This window comes from Chlamydotis macqueenii, chromosome 3, assembly GCF_036417535.1.
Source record: "Chlamydotis macqueenii isolate bChlMac1 chromosome 3, bChlMac1.mat, whole genome shotgun sequence".
Classification (NCBI taxonomy): domain Eukaryota; kingdom Metazoa; phylum Chordata; class Aves; order Otidiformes; family Otididae; genus Chlamydotis; species Chlamydotis macqueenii.
In genome coordinates, this window is record NC_141558.1 from 2,963,282 (window position 1) to 2,977,532 (window position 14,251).

Sequence of the window (14,251 nt, forward strand, 5' to 3'; positions counted from 1 at the left end):
CCTCTGCCTCTTTCACCATCCAGTCGCGTCCCCGGCACCCCAACTCCTTGTCTCCCGTCTCACTCAGACCGAGTCCCATCCCCAGCCTCCCACTTTCAGCGCACGCCACCATTCCCACACCCACCCAGCATCCCTCAGTGCCTCCTCCACCCAGTTTTCCCCTCACCTAATGACAGTTTGAAGCCATTGAAACTCCACAACACACAAGTCTCCCTCTACAGCACTTGCCCCCAGTGCTTGACAAATATTCCTGAGGTGACCGACGAGCAAATCAAGTTTCAACACTCCTGAGGCAAATGGAAAGAGGGGGTTTGGAGGTCTTCAGACTGGAAAAGAGATGAGTAAAGGGGTGGCATATGAGATATGGTTACAAAATCACGCGTGGCCCAGAGAGGGTAAATAAGGAATAAGAGAACTGGAGAATTACAGCATCTTGGAAGATGCCGTAAAAAACTTCCAAAAACATCCAAAAACTTGGAAGGTGGCAGGATCAAAGCAACGCAAGGAGGTGCTTCTTCACACGGAGTGGGGATGTGAAGGGTACTAAAATTTTAAACCCACAGTCAAGGAAATGTATGGAAGAAAAACCCACTGCGGGTGAGTTAAGACAGAGAGCTCACAGCTGCAGAGATATATATATATAAAAAATCTCCTGTAAATGAGACGGGGAGAAATGGGAATGCCAGTCTCTTCAGACCAGAGCTCCTGGTGCTCCTGGGTTTGGAGACAAATTGGACCTCAGATCGTTGCCATTCTGGAGCGGTCTGAGCGGTGACAACCTTTGCAGTATCACGTGATGCTCACGACAAGAGGTCTGACCCCGTGTCCTGGTTCTGGCCAGGACAGGGCAGAGGATCAAATTGGTGTTCCCAGGTCAGGGGTGCCAAGGAGCCTGGTTTAAATGAAGGGTTTCAAACTAACCTTTTCAAACCCTCCATGGATTTTGGCCGAGGCCCAACAGGACAGCCTGGAGACTCTTCCCTTGCCAGGGAAGCAAATCCAGCTTTTTCCACTCAAGCTGCAGGAAAAAAAAAACCACCAAAAGCTGAAGTTTTGTTTCTCAAAGCAAGAAGATAGAGTGGTGGCAAGAAGGGAGGATTTTTGGTGCCCTAGCTGGTTGGAGGGGAGTGGGACCCGCCGTCCCTTGGTACCCAATGCCGCCTGCTCCCTTGATGCGGGAGGGAGCAGCGGGATCGTGACTCAGCCCCCAACATGAGCAGTTTCCTTCCTGCACCGCCAGCCCAGGCTTCTGATGTTTTGTTTGCCGTGAAGCTCTGGGGGCCAAGCAGGAGCTCCTGGAAATCAAAGGGAAAGAACAACATCTTGGGCTTGCTGAGGCGGGGTACGTCCCGGCTGGCTGGGGGGATGTTTGGGGTGCTAAGGGAAGAGAGGTGGGAGAGCTGGAAGGAGGGCACGGTGAGTTCTCCATCATGAGCCGACTTAACTCCAAACTCTCCTTGCATGGAGTAATGCTCCTCAGATGCCAGTGAGGACCCTCATGGGCTCCCCAAGCTCTGAGGCGAAAGGGAAGGGGCTTCGTCCTCTCTGCTTTCTTCTCAGGGTGTCCTCCAGCCCTCTCTCTTCTGCCCCGCTGGGTGGGAAACTGGACCCCCAGTAGTCCCTCGTGCACTGAAATGGGAGTAGAGCGGGGTGGGGAGGCAGTTCAGCTCTCGTTAACCACCCTGGACGGGCAATTGCCAGATTTCCTCTGTTATCAGAATTTTTTCTCTACTGACGCCCAAGACAAAACTCTCAGTCAGGAGCTACTCAGTTCTATCAAAAAAAAAAAAAAAAAACAAAAAGCTTATAGACTGTCTGGTAGTGCCCAGACTTAACTGTTTGGCCCCAAGATCCCCGAGCTGGTCTGGCCACATCTAAACCACGTGGCCGCATCCAAACCTTCCCTGAGGATGTTCCCACTACCTCCACACCAGGTTGGGGCAGGACTTGTTGGCCTGGGCACCGCTGTGCTGGGGACAGTGGTAATTTTACAGTGTGGATGGCAGGGGTTGAGAGTTGAGGGTCTTCCTTGTCCTGGTTTCTTGACCACTGTGAGCCCAGTGTAGGTCTCTCCGTGTCCCTTCCAGTGTCCAGAGATGACCCTGAACATATACCAGCCTTCAGGCTTGGGCCCTGTGGATGGTCCCAGAAAGGTGGCAGAAGTGCACAAGCTTCATTCAAAAGAGGAGAGTCCAGCCAGCACTGGATTTTACTAATTTATTGCAAAAGGATGGAGAAGACCCCTATTTGTACCACTCCCTCCATAGGCACTGCACAACCTCTCCCTCCTCCCCAGCCAGCTGGGTGCTGCTGGGCTGTTGGACCCAACTCTTCCACTGTCACCAATCCCTGGGTGACAGAAGTGGGCAGGAGCCAGCCCTGGACCTTCAGCCACAGAGGCTGGTGTGAGTGGCCTTAGCCGCCCGCCTCGAAGGGGCAAGTCCTGAGTGGGGGCTGGATCTTCTCCAGGTGAGCACCAGAGGTGAGGTGCTGGGTTTGGCCAAGCAGGTTGCCACCAAGGTGACTCTGGATTGATGCTGAGCCTGAGCCCACAGGGTTGAGCCCACACTATCCAGCCCTGGGCTCTTCCCTCCAGTTCCCCGTGCTTTTGTCTTGGCACCCTCCCACCCCAGCCTCAGTAGCAACGGGAAGACCCCAGCCTACTGACAACCCTCCTGCCCTGGCGCCAAACCCTTCTCCTTCATCACCCACCTCCATCCCCTCGTCCCTCTTTTCCCATTCCCGGCATTTACCCTCCCACCCGTAGCCCTGGGGGAGCTGGAGGATTGTACACAGAGGGAGAAGTTATTTTTCCTTGACATAAACATCCAAGCCTTTTGTCGGCCCCTTCGCTTGAAACGTGGAGGTAGGACCAGGACTCATAACATCCGGCAGGAGGGGTTGGCCTTATCTGCCAGGAAACACTCAGCTCCGGACACATCCTCCCCTGCTCCCGGCACCCCAAGCAGCTCCCATTGGCAATGCCGGGCAGGAAACCACTCAGCAGCTTGTCTCATTCCTTCTTCTGGAAGGACGGGAGGGAGGGCCTGATCCTGTCCTCCCCGTCGCCCGGCAGAGCGGCCATGGCTCCCCGCGGGGCGCGGCGGGGCTCAGAGTTGGGGGGCAAAGAGAGGTGGAGGGGGAAGGTGTTTACTCGCCAGCAGAAAGGGGCTGACAGGGGCAAAAATGGGTTTTCAGGGGAGTTGGCGGTGTCGAAGGTCTGCCCTAGGCTCTGCCACTGATTTGCGGGGTGACCTCAGTCAAATCTCCTCAGCCCCTTCTCTGCGTCTACTTCCCTCCTTCACCTTCTGCTTTGAGAGCGACGGGGGGAAAATAATAATCTCGCAGCTAATTTCAGCATCCAGAGCCCTCGCATGGGGTAGAGACCCCTTGTGATAGGGGCAGCACGAGGTGGCCTTGGTCCTGTTCGCAGCCTTGGTAAGATCGTGCCCCAATGCTGGACGGAAAAAGGATGGGAGGGAAAGAAGTGGTATCTCCATTTTACAAACAGGGAAACTGAGGCACGGAGCAGCCACGTGGCTGCTTGTCACCACGATCTACCCCTGGCCAGTGGCACTGGGACAAGCAGATCTGGCTGGTGGAGCGAGGATGGAGAGGAGCGACCACCTGCTCAAGGGAGGCAGAGGAAATCACCCATCCTGGGAGGACCAGGGCATGACACACACCGCAGCTCCCAGTCAGCCCGAATCCCAGCGCTATCCGGGAAGGTGACCTCATCCCTGCTCCTGATGCCCAGCACCGTGACCCATGCAGCCACGGGGGCCAAGGGCTGGCTGGGGCCACCGGACACTGGGGGCAGAGGACTCACACCCTGGTCACCTCCTGGCAAGGAGAGGTCCTTGCCTTGTCCCAGCATGACACCCTTGAGTGGGAGCCCAAATGCGGTGTGAGGTCATTTTATCCCTTCCTGCAGCCCTGATTTGATCTTCCTGCTGGTTCCCAGCCCGTCCCAGCCTGAAGAAAGCAACCCACAAACCACAAGACTCCTCGGCGTGTGCAGAGACAGCCTCGGGCTTGCGGGTTCGGGATGGGGAGGAAGGAAAAATGTGCCCAGGGCTGATGCAGAACCCATCCCACTTGAGGTGGAGAACCCCCTAACATGCATAAACCACCACAACCATCAATTCTCTGTGGGAATGTCTACTTTCTAAGCAAAATTCTCCTTCCCACCTCTGTCTGCCACTTATTTTCTCGTCGGTCCCCGCAGCAGTGCCCTGCATCCCAAAAATGTGCTGCGGAGTGAGGGGCAAGCCTGTAGCCTTGTGTTTTCCACCCCGCCGGAGAAGTGGCTGATGGCTCCGCTCCTGAATTTCGTCTCAGCTGCAGTTGTCCTGGGAGGTGGAAGTTGGCCGCTCCCGGCGCTGGGCGTGTGCCCGGATCCGGACGGCGAGCCCTGGCTCCCAGGGAGCCGCACCTCGCCTTGGCTGCGGCTCCCAAAGCCCTCGAGGGGCCCCGGCTCTTGGTTGGGGCCTGTAGCTGTTCCTGACGTGCAAAGAGCACGGGGACACGCTCCCACCTCTCCTCACGTGGCTTCGGGTCGAGCAAGTGAGGACAGGCTCGGCTCGCGGGAGTCTCCGCGCATCCCAGCCTGGTGAGCTGCTCAGGGCTGGGATATGCAGAGAAACTCCTTTTCCCGGGGAAAACCAGACTCTGGCCACCGTGGCACACGCTGCCAGGAGCTCTCGGTGTGGGCTTCACCTCTGCCAACCCTGAATATGACTCTGTCTGTATGAAGGGAAGAATTTCACGGGGTGTTTTGGTGGATCCCGTCGCTGCTTGGGGCATGGGAACAAGGAGCGTGAAGGGCAGGAGCAGCCGGTGTCCCAGAGAGAGGATCCCATCGCGGGGACGAATCCAACAGCCCGCACCAGGCATGCTGGTGGCAACACCCACAGCGGATCTTGCTGGCAGGGCTGGCACGGCTGAGCTCTCTGCCTCCTCACCAAGGCAGTTAAAAAACTCATTACACTGTTCTCAGCTGCCCCTGAGGAAGACCTGGCAGAAAGGGCCACCTGCAGAGCATCCTGGGGTGGGTATCCCTCTAACGAGAGCCTGTTTGGAAGGGAGCAGCCCCTTGGATTTAGTGGTTCAGTGGCAGATCCAGGTTTGGACACGTGCACGTAACCCCTCTTATGAACAATTTTCAATGTGCTGCTGGGAGGCTGTCAGCATCCCTTGGCCCTGGGACACCACAGGGATCGTGGGCACAGCAGGCAGTGGGAGAAGCAGGACTTCTCCAGCCCTGCTCCTGCTCCTGGCATGGTCCCATGTGAGTCAACGCTGCTGGGTAGAGAGGCCAAACAGGCTCAAGGCATCTCCCTCCCTCCAGCCCCACCGCGCTGATTCACAAACGCTCAAGGAAGAGCGATGCTGCCTCAGTTGGGCTGCTACACCGGTCACCTCAGTGTCGCATCCAGCATTGTGACCTTGTGCTGGCCTGGTGTAACAGCCACCACAGTCCATGGTGCCAGCAGGACACCCAAAGACATCGATTTTGCTCCCCCTAAAAGGGAAACCAGTTGCACGTGGCCAAGGGTGGGTTTGGGTGCCTGAGTGATGGGCCAAGGAGGAGGTGGCTTGTGTGATGGGAGAGCTGTCTCCAGGGGGGCTACGAGTCAGAGACAAAGGACAACCATAAGCATAGAACAGTGGCATGTTGGTGCCTCCCCAAATACTCACTCAGACTCCCACCTTCTGGGACCACGGGCTCCCTGAGTCAACCATTCATGGGAGGCAAGCCAGCCCTGTTGGGTTGGGTTGCCTTGAGTTGGGTTGGGTGACCTCTGAGGACCCCTTCCAACCAACACATATAAAAGGGCATCACAAAGAGCATTAGGAAACTTGCTCCTCTGCTTTTTGGGGCCAAGCAGGAGGACACAGCCTGAAAGGACACTGGTTTGGGAGGTGTGCATTCTCAACCTCAAGGTTGAGCCAACCACATCCACCTACAAGATCATCCATCATGCAGCATCCCAAATTTGACCCAAACTCCGTTTCTGCAGCCTCATTGCCTTGATCAGCATTTGCACCGAGGACTCTTTATGAGGCCTTCACGCTGTGAAGCATCTGCACAGCCTCTGAAAGACAACCTTAAACGTGAATAAAAACCACGCTTCAGGCACTGGCACTCGCACCATAAATAGGCAACGTAATTTGTGCTCGTCAACACACCGAAGGCAAAGCTTTGCCCCAACTTCACTGTAACATCTACACAGGACCTGGCATCAAAAGGTTGTGTTCAAGAGACGGCCAAAGAGGGCCCAAGGCCATCAGAGTGACTCGCTGCCCCTGAGACACACGGTGAAAAGTGAAGGTAGGCACGCATCATGCCTCAAGTCGGTTTGTTAGAAAGCAATCCACCATTTGCAAAGATAACTACAGATCTTTTTTATTTTAAAAAATGAGAGTAGAAAAGTTCGGGTGAAAATACCAACAAAAAAAAAAAAATTAAAAAAATAGTACTCACACAGGAAATGTTTCTGTTTTGAAAACTCTTGTCAATAGCTACGGCAATTTAAATCATAAAACAATCATCGTATAAAAACATATTTATTTAAATTAAATATTTTATGCCAACTCATATCTACACTCATTCAAAATGCATAGAGTCACACACACAAAAAAAGATGGAATGTATTAGCTTAAAAACTTGTGAAGTTGTGGGGTTTTTTTTAAGTATTATTTGCAATTATTATTAATACACGTTTGGGATTGAAACCAGAAAATCATAGCCACGCTACTAACTAATCATTACCAAGTGCCATACAGTAAACACTAAGATTAATCATGTCATATAACTGATTTAAAATAAAGCTTCATCTTTACGAAAAGGAAGAGACCTCGAGCAATACAAAATCCGAGGGGAGGAATAATGGAAGGAATAAATCAATGTACAGCTTTATTACAAGCAATAATAACGCCGGAGTTCGAAGAGGCATTGGGCACCGCCGCTCGAAACGGGAAGCGTTCGCCTTCAAAGGATGTTTGATATAAAAAAAACGTATCTGCTACATCATCACCTCTTCGCCAAAGTGCTCGTCCCAGGACCCGCTCCCAGCCCGGTGGGGAGGGCAGCTCACGCTTTCGCTGGAAGGCCAAGGTTCCGTGCCCTGATCCTGCCCTCCTCCGGAACGTGCAGGGTGAGCGCTCTCGGGGCTGGCTGCCCCCCTGCAGCCCCGCTGTGTCCCTGGGATGAAGCCCCCAACTCTTGGTTTGGGGACAGGGGGACGGGGCAGGTTTAACCCCGGGGTAGCCACATTGGTGCCAGGAGCCAAGAGTGGGGCAAAGCACGCTTGAAGACCACGCGCCCCTTTCCTAAAATCTTCCCTTATCCCCCCATCCCTGCCTTTTCCCCTTCCAGTGGGTTTTGCCCCTGCGGGGAATTCAGACCTGCCATTTGCAAACAGCTCCCCAAAATGTGGAGCTATCTTCCCGCGCCCCCAGGAAAATCTCTACTTTGGGAGAGGGACTTGGCCAAAGGGCTTTGGCATTGGAAAATCCCCCCCGGCCCTGCTCGGAGCAGGGCACCCGAGGCCTTGCGCCGGTGGCAAGCCCATGAAAATCCTTTACCTACGCCACCGAGGAGACTCCACGGCCCTCGCGGTTCAGACTTGGTCACCCTGAGGGGCAGTGGGTGATGTCCCCGGGGAGCAACGCCTCGTAATACTGTGTTGGGTCCTTCCTTGGCCGGTCCAGGTGGCCCTGGCTGGCGGTCTAGGAGACGCTGTAGTTATTGTAGTAGGTGGCCGTGGCATCGGCGAGGACGGAGATCAGGCTAGTTTCGGAGGCGTGGGAACCACCGGCCGCTGGGACGTGTCCGTTGACCAAGACCCCGCCGTGGTGGTCACCGTGGCCATGGTTGTTGAGATATTGGTCAAACTCGTTGCGGTCCATCTCCCCCAGGAGCTCGGCTTGGCTCAGCTGGTCCAAGGTGTCAAAGCCGTGGTGGTCAGGCGGTGGGGAGAGCTGGCCCAGGTGGGCATGGAGGCTGGGGGGGTGCAGGGAGGGGAAGGCAGGTGTGTAGTAGCTGGGAGGAGGAGGAGGAGGAAGAGGAGGGCAGCTGGAGGCCGGGGGGATCATGCAAGTGGCTGGCTGTGGCATGGGGCTGAGAGGGTGGTGGTTGCACGGGAGAGAGCTGCCTGCGTACTCCGGGGAGTAGGTGGCTCCGGCGAGGTGGGAGCGGTGATGCTCCTCGGGGCAGGGCGAGGAGAAGAAGCTCTGCTCGGGGTCTATGGCGTCCAGCGGAGACATCTCCGGGGGGGTGGGCAGCCCGTAGGGGTAGGTGTCCACGCTGGTGCTGCTGCCGCTGCTGCTGCCCGGGGCCTCCCGATATCCCCGGACGGCCGGCAGCCCCGGGCGAGCGGGGTACTCACCCGGCCCCTCTTTCTCCCCGCCGGCCCGGCTGCAGGGCCGCTTCTCCGGCACCGCGTTTTGGTCCCGCGTCAGGTTGCTCAGCAAAAACCCGGGGTCCACCCGCTTGCAGATCCGCTTGACCTGCTTCTTCCGCCGAGGCCGGTATTTGTAGTTGGGATAATCTTGCATGTGCTTCACTCGCAGCCGCTCGGCCTCCTCCACGTAGGGACGCTTCTGCGAGAGGCTCAGAGCCTTCCAGGATTTGCCTGAAACGGAGAACGAAACGCCCCTGAGCGCCCGTGGCAGCCGTACCGGGGACGAAAGGGGGCTTCCACCCAAAGCTTGCAGGAACGCAACCCAAGGGCAAGGTAGGGGCCAGTATCCGAGCCGGGGCGCACGGAGGACGTGGCCAGCAAACTCCGCAGGAGGACGAGACAGCAGCGGGAGGGTGAAGAAGTGGGGGGATTGAAGCCATCCTAGGTCCTCCAGCTCCCCCCATCCCAAATCCCCAAATAGAGTGGGTTCATGGTTAGCTGAGCCCCACTGCAAAAAAAAAAAATAAATCAGGGCAAATAAACTCCCCCAGCTCCACCGTCTGATCTTGCAATGCCTCCATGGGCCGGAGAGCACGGCTGCTGATCCGGGACGGCAGAGGCCATGCCCAGCTGAGCAGGGGGGTCAGGACGTGGTGTCCCTGGATGTGTCCCAGCCCCACGCCCTGCCAGGACTCACACCGAGGGCGTACGGAGACCTGGGCGCCACGACCTCGCTGCTGCCCGGTTGAGATACACAAAATGTCTCCAAGGCACGGGACGGAGAAGCAAGCGCGGAGGCGGAGGGGTTGTATCCCACGGTGAGGATACCTCGGGCTGTTCCTCAGGGCAGGGGGAGAAACCAGGGTACAGATCAAAGCGTTTGACTCCTTCCCATCGCCAAAGGGACGGCAGAAACGGCACTAACAAGCTGAGACGCTGCACGGCAAAGCAGCGAGGAGAAAACCCAAGCCACCAAAGAAAACACCGCAAAACTGTCCGGGAAACACAAACTTTGGGTAAGAGGCTGGACAGCAAAGCTGTGTTGCAATTCAGGCAGCTCTTTCTCAGGCTGTCTGGGCTGGTTATTTCTGTTTGTGCTCTTGGTTTCCCATAAAAAAAAAAAAAAGGGATTGGGAGAAGGGGAAAATAGCGGACGGGGAGTGGGAAACAAATGTGTACCCAAAATGGGTTTTGAGCCCTGAAAAGAAAGAGAAGAAACACCACCACCATCCTCCCCACCGCCCGGCCACGCAATGTTGGGGTGGGCTAGCGAGTTTTGGGACAAAGTGGGACAGCAAAGACAGGCCAGGAAAATCTGGGGGCCTCTCCTTGCATGGCATCCAGGGATCCCCGGCACTGACAGGGTTTACACCCCAGGGGTGACAGGGTGGGCACATGGATTCCTGTCCCCTGGGGTGCAGGACCACCAGGCTTTGCACCCCACAAGGCAGCCCCACGGGTGTTGTCCCATGGGTGGCCACCTCCTTGCGTGCCCCACCTGCCTGTATCCCGTGGGGTGGCCGGGAGGATACACGCACCCCAGGGTGCCGGTCCCAGACCAGCTCAGGGCTTGCACCCCATGGGGTGCTATGGGTGCCCACCCGAGCAGGGTTGGCAACCTCGGGGATTGCCGATGGGTGCATGGGTGCCCACCCGGGGGTATTTGATTCGGATGGAGTTTGCACCCCATGGGATGCCCGTGTTGGGTGCATGGGTGCCTGTTCCTGGGGTACTGGATCCGGACGGGTTTTGCACCCCTGAAGATACCCGAGGGGGTGCGTGGGTGCCCACCCCAGGGTATTGGACCCGGACGGGGTTTGCACCCCGGGAGACACCCGAGTGGACGCACGGACGGCCACCCCCTCCCATTTCCCCCCGTCCCCCAAAACCCCCCTGGCCCCCTCCTCTCCTCACCGAGCATCTTGCTGAGCTCCGCGTTGTGCAGGTCGGGGTTCTGCACCGCCAGCCGCTTCCTCTCGTCCTTCGCCCACACCATGAACGCGTTCATGGGCCGGCGGATGCGGCTCTCCGACCCTTTCTCTCCCGCAGGGCAACGCGGGGGGGGTCCCGTCGGGAGCCCCCCGCTCGCTTCCCCTTCCAATCGCTCCGGCCAGGGGTAGGTGCTGAGCATCGCAGCCATGGCCCGGCCCCGCTTTGCTCCCCCCCCCCACCCCCTTCCCCCCTTCCCCACCCCCCGGTCCCGCTCCCCGCCCGTTTCGCTGCCCTCGGGGTCCCCCCGCGAAGTCCCAACCTCCCGCCCGGCCTCCCCCGTATTTATGAGCTCCTTGGAAAAAATCTCCTCCAATGACACCGAAGGTACCGGCTGCTCCTCCTTGTTTGCAAACTCCTGAGCCCCGGCCAGGATGGCGCAGGGGAGAAAACTTCACCCCACCCCTCTGCCCGGCACCCCTCGGGGGGTGGGAGGGGGTAGCACCCCCCCTTATCCTTCCCGCCCCCCCCATCTCCTTCTATTCTTTTTTTTTTCTTATTTTGCCCACAGAAAGGCCGAAAGGGAGGGAGGAGGGAGCTGGAAATGGCCCTGCCAGCCTTACATTCCCCCCCACGCGCCCCTCTGAGCCCCTAAAACTTCAAGGGTGTATGTGGGGGGGGGGATGAGGGCACGGAAATCTTTTTTTTTTTTTTTTTTTTTTTTTTGGGGTGGCCTGGAAAGAAAAGGAAAATGGCCCCAAACGGAAGGTCACCACAGGGGTGCAAAAAGTCATGTCCCCCCGCCCCCCCCATGGTTGTTCGCATGGGGAAATCAAGGCAGCGGTCCTGCAGGCGGGTACCCCCTTTCCCCCCGACACCGCCTGCTTTAACCCCTCGTCCTGGCCGTGCTTTGCCACCCCGTGTGGGTTTTCACCCAGTTACCCCAGATTCCCAGCTCCCCTCGTATGCGAGGGAAACTGGGACCCCGTGAGCCTGCAGGGGTCACACGGAGCAGGGGATGGGGCTGCACCATTCCCAATCGGTCCCTCAGCGCCCGTCCCAGGGACACTGGGAGACGGAGGGCTGGTTTGATGTGTTGCGGACTTTTTCTTGCTGCTGCGTTTCACGGAGCGCTGCCCCATCCTGCAAAGCCACCCCAGCCCAGCTGAGATGGAACCACCACCGCCACGCAACGATATTTCCCACTAACCCCAGTTTGGTGCTCATGGGGGTGGGAAAATTACACCCCAGAAGCATCCCTCCAGCTAGGACCAAGTCTCCCATAGGCCCTTGTGCAGGATCATCCTTGTGCATGGACCAAGGACCATCCCAAGGTGATGGGACCGAAAATCTCCAGCCGGACCCTCTTGCCCACCAGCTTGCCTGGAGGAATATATTTAGTCGCTCGATTCCTTTATGATTCTGACCCCCTGACATGAGCCGCAGCAGCTCCGCTTTGACCGATTGTGGATTTCCTCTCCGCCCTGCCAGAAAAGCTGGCGGGCCGGGGCGCAAGATGGGAAGGCATTTCCCCTCTCGGCCGCTGCCCCATCTAATCCACGCGCCGAGGGGGGAAAAACCCAGCGCGGATCCCGAACGTGGGCTGTTTGTGCAGGTAGGCAGCGGTTTCCCACGTGCCTGGGTGTTTCTATTGACTCTTGTCGGATTACAGGTGATGGAGAGAGCGGCGCGTAAACGCGAGCTCTGCGGGTTCAGCATCCGCCTGGGTTTCCTGGTTTCTCCCCGTGCAGGAGCAGGATCCCCGCAAGTTTTGGTTTTTCGTGGGTTATGGGGATTTTGGGGTCCGGAGAGGTGGAAGCTGCCAACTTCGCTTGCAGCAGAAGCAGCAACTGCCCTTGTCCGAATTTTTCCCCGGGACCGAATGAAAACCCTGCGGAAGCAACAACATTTTCCAAAGGAACTGATTACATCTATTAAGCTATTTACAAGCGGGCTTGATCAGAGCTGCGTTATCTGGGAATACAACAGGAAGGCAACTTCTCTTAAATCTAAAAGGCGCAGGAGATTTCCTGCTCTCGGGACAGATTTATAAACCCTTTAGACACACGCACATGCAGGCCGGCACATAGCAACCGCCTTTCATCTGCGGTTCGGAGCCCCGCGCGCTCCCAGGGACGGCCCGCGTCGTCCCAGGCTTCACGCGTCGTCCCAGGCTCCGGTTCTCTTTGTGAGTCCCGTGCCAGGACGTGGCGGGGCAAGAGGATGCCAAACCCTCCCAACCCTGCTCCGAACCGGTCTCCTGGGTCCATTTCGCAGGCGGGAGTTGCTGCAGAGGTTGGGAAGAAAATCTGTAACATCCTATTTTTAAATTTTTTTTTTTTTTAATTTCTTTTCAGTAGGGGTTGAAGTGCACCGAAAAACAGGCTGCCCAAAGTTGCAAGGTTTTATTTTGAATATGGTGTTATTTTTTAACAGGGCCTGGATATAATCGCTATTATAAAAATATCACCTCTACACTCGAGGCCCCAGAGGCCAGCAAATTTTTGTAGTAGTAGTAGAATAGATCCCCTCGAGGGAAAAGGAAAGGAACAGATGAATTCCGCTTGAGCCCTTTTACACGACACGGGGCAGCGTCTCCATCCTGCGCCGAGGTTCCGAGGTGGGGTGTGCAGGATGGAGGAGAGGTCTGGGGGAGGACAAAGCGCTGAGCGGGGACGCGACCCGTGTCCGCCTCCTGCCTTGGCCACAGATGCTTGCAGGCTCTCGGAGCAACTCACCGGATTTTTTTTCCTGGGTTTTTCCTGGTCCTCACTATTCCCTCTGCATCGCGGGAGCGACACCGCGTCGTGGGGGTAACGTGGTTCGATCTCCCCCAGGTATTGCAGGGGTAAACCCACGTGGCTTTTCTGACACCCCCAACCCCCCTCAAGACGTGCGGTGCAGGACAAAAAAACACTGCAAAAAATATTTCTCGTTTGAATTTTCTCCCAGGCTGGAAGACAGCACCTTCCTAGGGGCCTCCATGCCACATTTCGAGCGCAAACCATAATAATAAACACTTCTTCTTTTTTTTTTTTTTTCTCCCCCCTCTCCTTTAGCACCTGGCATTCTGATTGCATTAGTAAGATGGGTTTCATCCTGCACCCTGCCTAAAATGCTGGTTAAACCTGTCCTGTAGGAAGCTCTGCGTTACATAAAGGCAGCCGGGGCCATGTGAAAACGCCACCGTTTAATTGGGACCGTATCGGGGTAATTAGCAGCAGTCTGGAAGCAAAATCTCCTCTTTACTTTTTCTGCTTACCTTCCCGATTTCGGTTGCAACGCTTACCTGTATCTGGGGCACGGGAAGAAGCAGAGCTCTCCCAGGGCTTGGGGAGCAGGGAAATTACGGCTAAAAGCTACGAGCTAAAACGGACGGAGCAGACAAAGGGTGGGAGAAAGCTTTGTTCTCCCCATTTTCACGGATGGGGAGCAGTGGCAGCACCTCCCACGGGGTCACACGGAAAATCCCTGACCGAAGCCGGCCTTCGCGCCGTGCAGCAAGACCATCCCCGCTCCCTCAAATCATCCCCTTTTGGCACGGATCCAGCATCTGGCATTTCATTCGGCTTGCGAACGGCGACGTTAAAAAGTGTGAGAAAGCGCAAATCCTAAATTAGCTCAATATTCACATGTTCTTTAATTATGGATGGAGCTCTTGTCTCCCAAGGGCAGTTTTTGCCGAGCCAGCTGCGGGTTCCCAGCAGAAGAGCCGGCTCTCAGCGCTGCGGCTCCCAGCTGCTTTGCCACCGAGACGGCGGAACCAACCCTGCCCACCGCCCGTCCTCCCCGCGTCCACCAGCCCTTCCCCAGGGACAGCTACTGGGATCATTTATTTGCTAGGAGAAGAAACCAGAGCTTTCCACTTACACACCCCGCAGTGAAAAATGTCGAGATAAAAAGGATGCTAAAAT

At 56.6% G+C, this 14,251-nt stretch overlaps 1 protein-coding gene across 1 annotated transcript; it reads right to left on the bottom strand.

Moving 5' to 3' along the window:
- Positions 1 to 6,554: 6,554 nt before the first annotated feature.
- On the bottom strand, positions 6,555 to 10,551 carry SOX7 (SRY-box transcription factor 7). Its single transcript, XM_086745002.1, has 2 exons — positions 10,323 to 10,551; positions 6,555 to 8,639 (listed from the first exon to the last, which is right to left on the bottom strand). Exons 1-2 carry the CDS (start codon positions 10,546 to 10,548, stop codon positions 7,735 to 7,737), a joined length of 1,131 nt encoding a protein of 376 aa, XP_086601128.1. The 5' UTR covers positions 10,549 to 10,551; the 3' UTR covers positions 6,555 to 7,734.
- Positions 10,552 to 14,251: the final 3,700 nt, after the last annotated feature.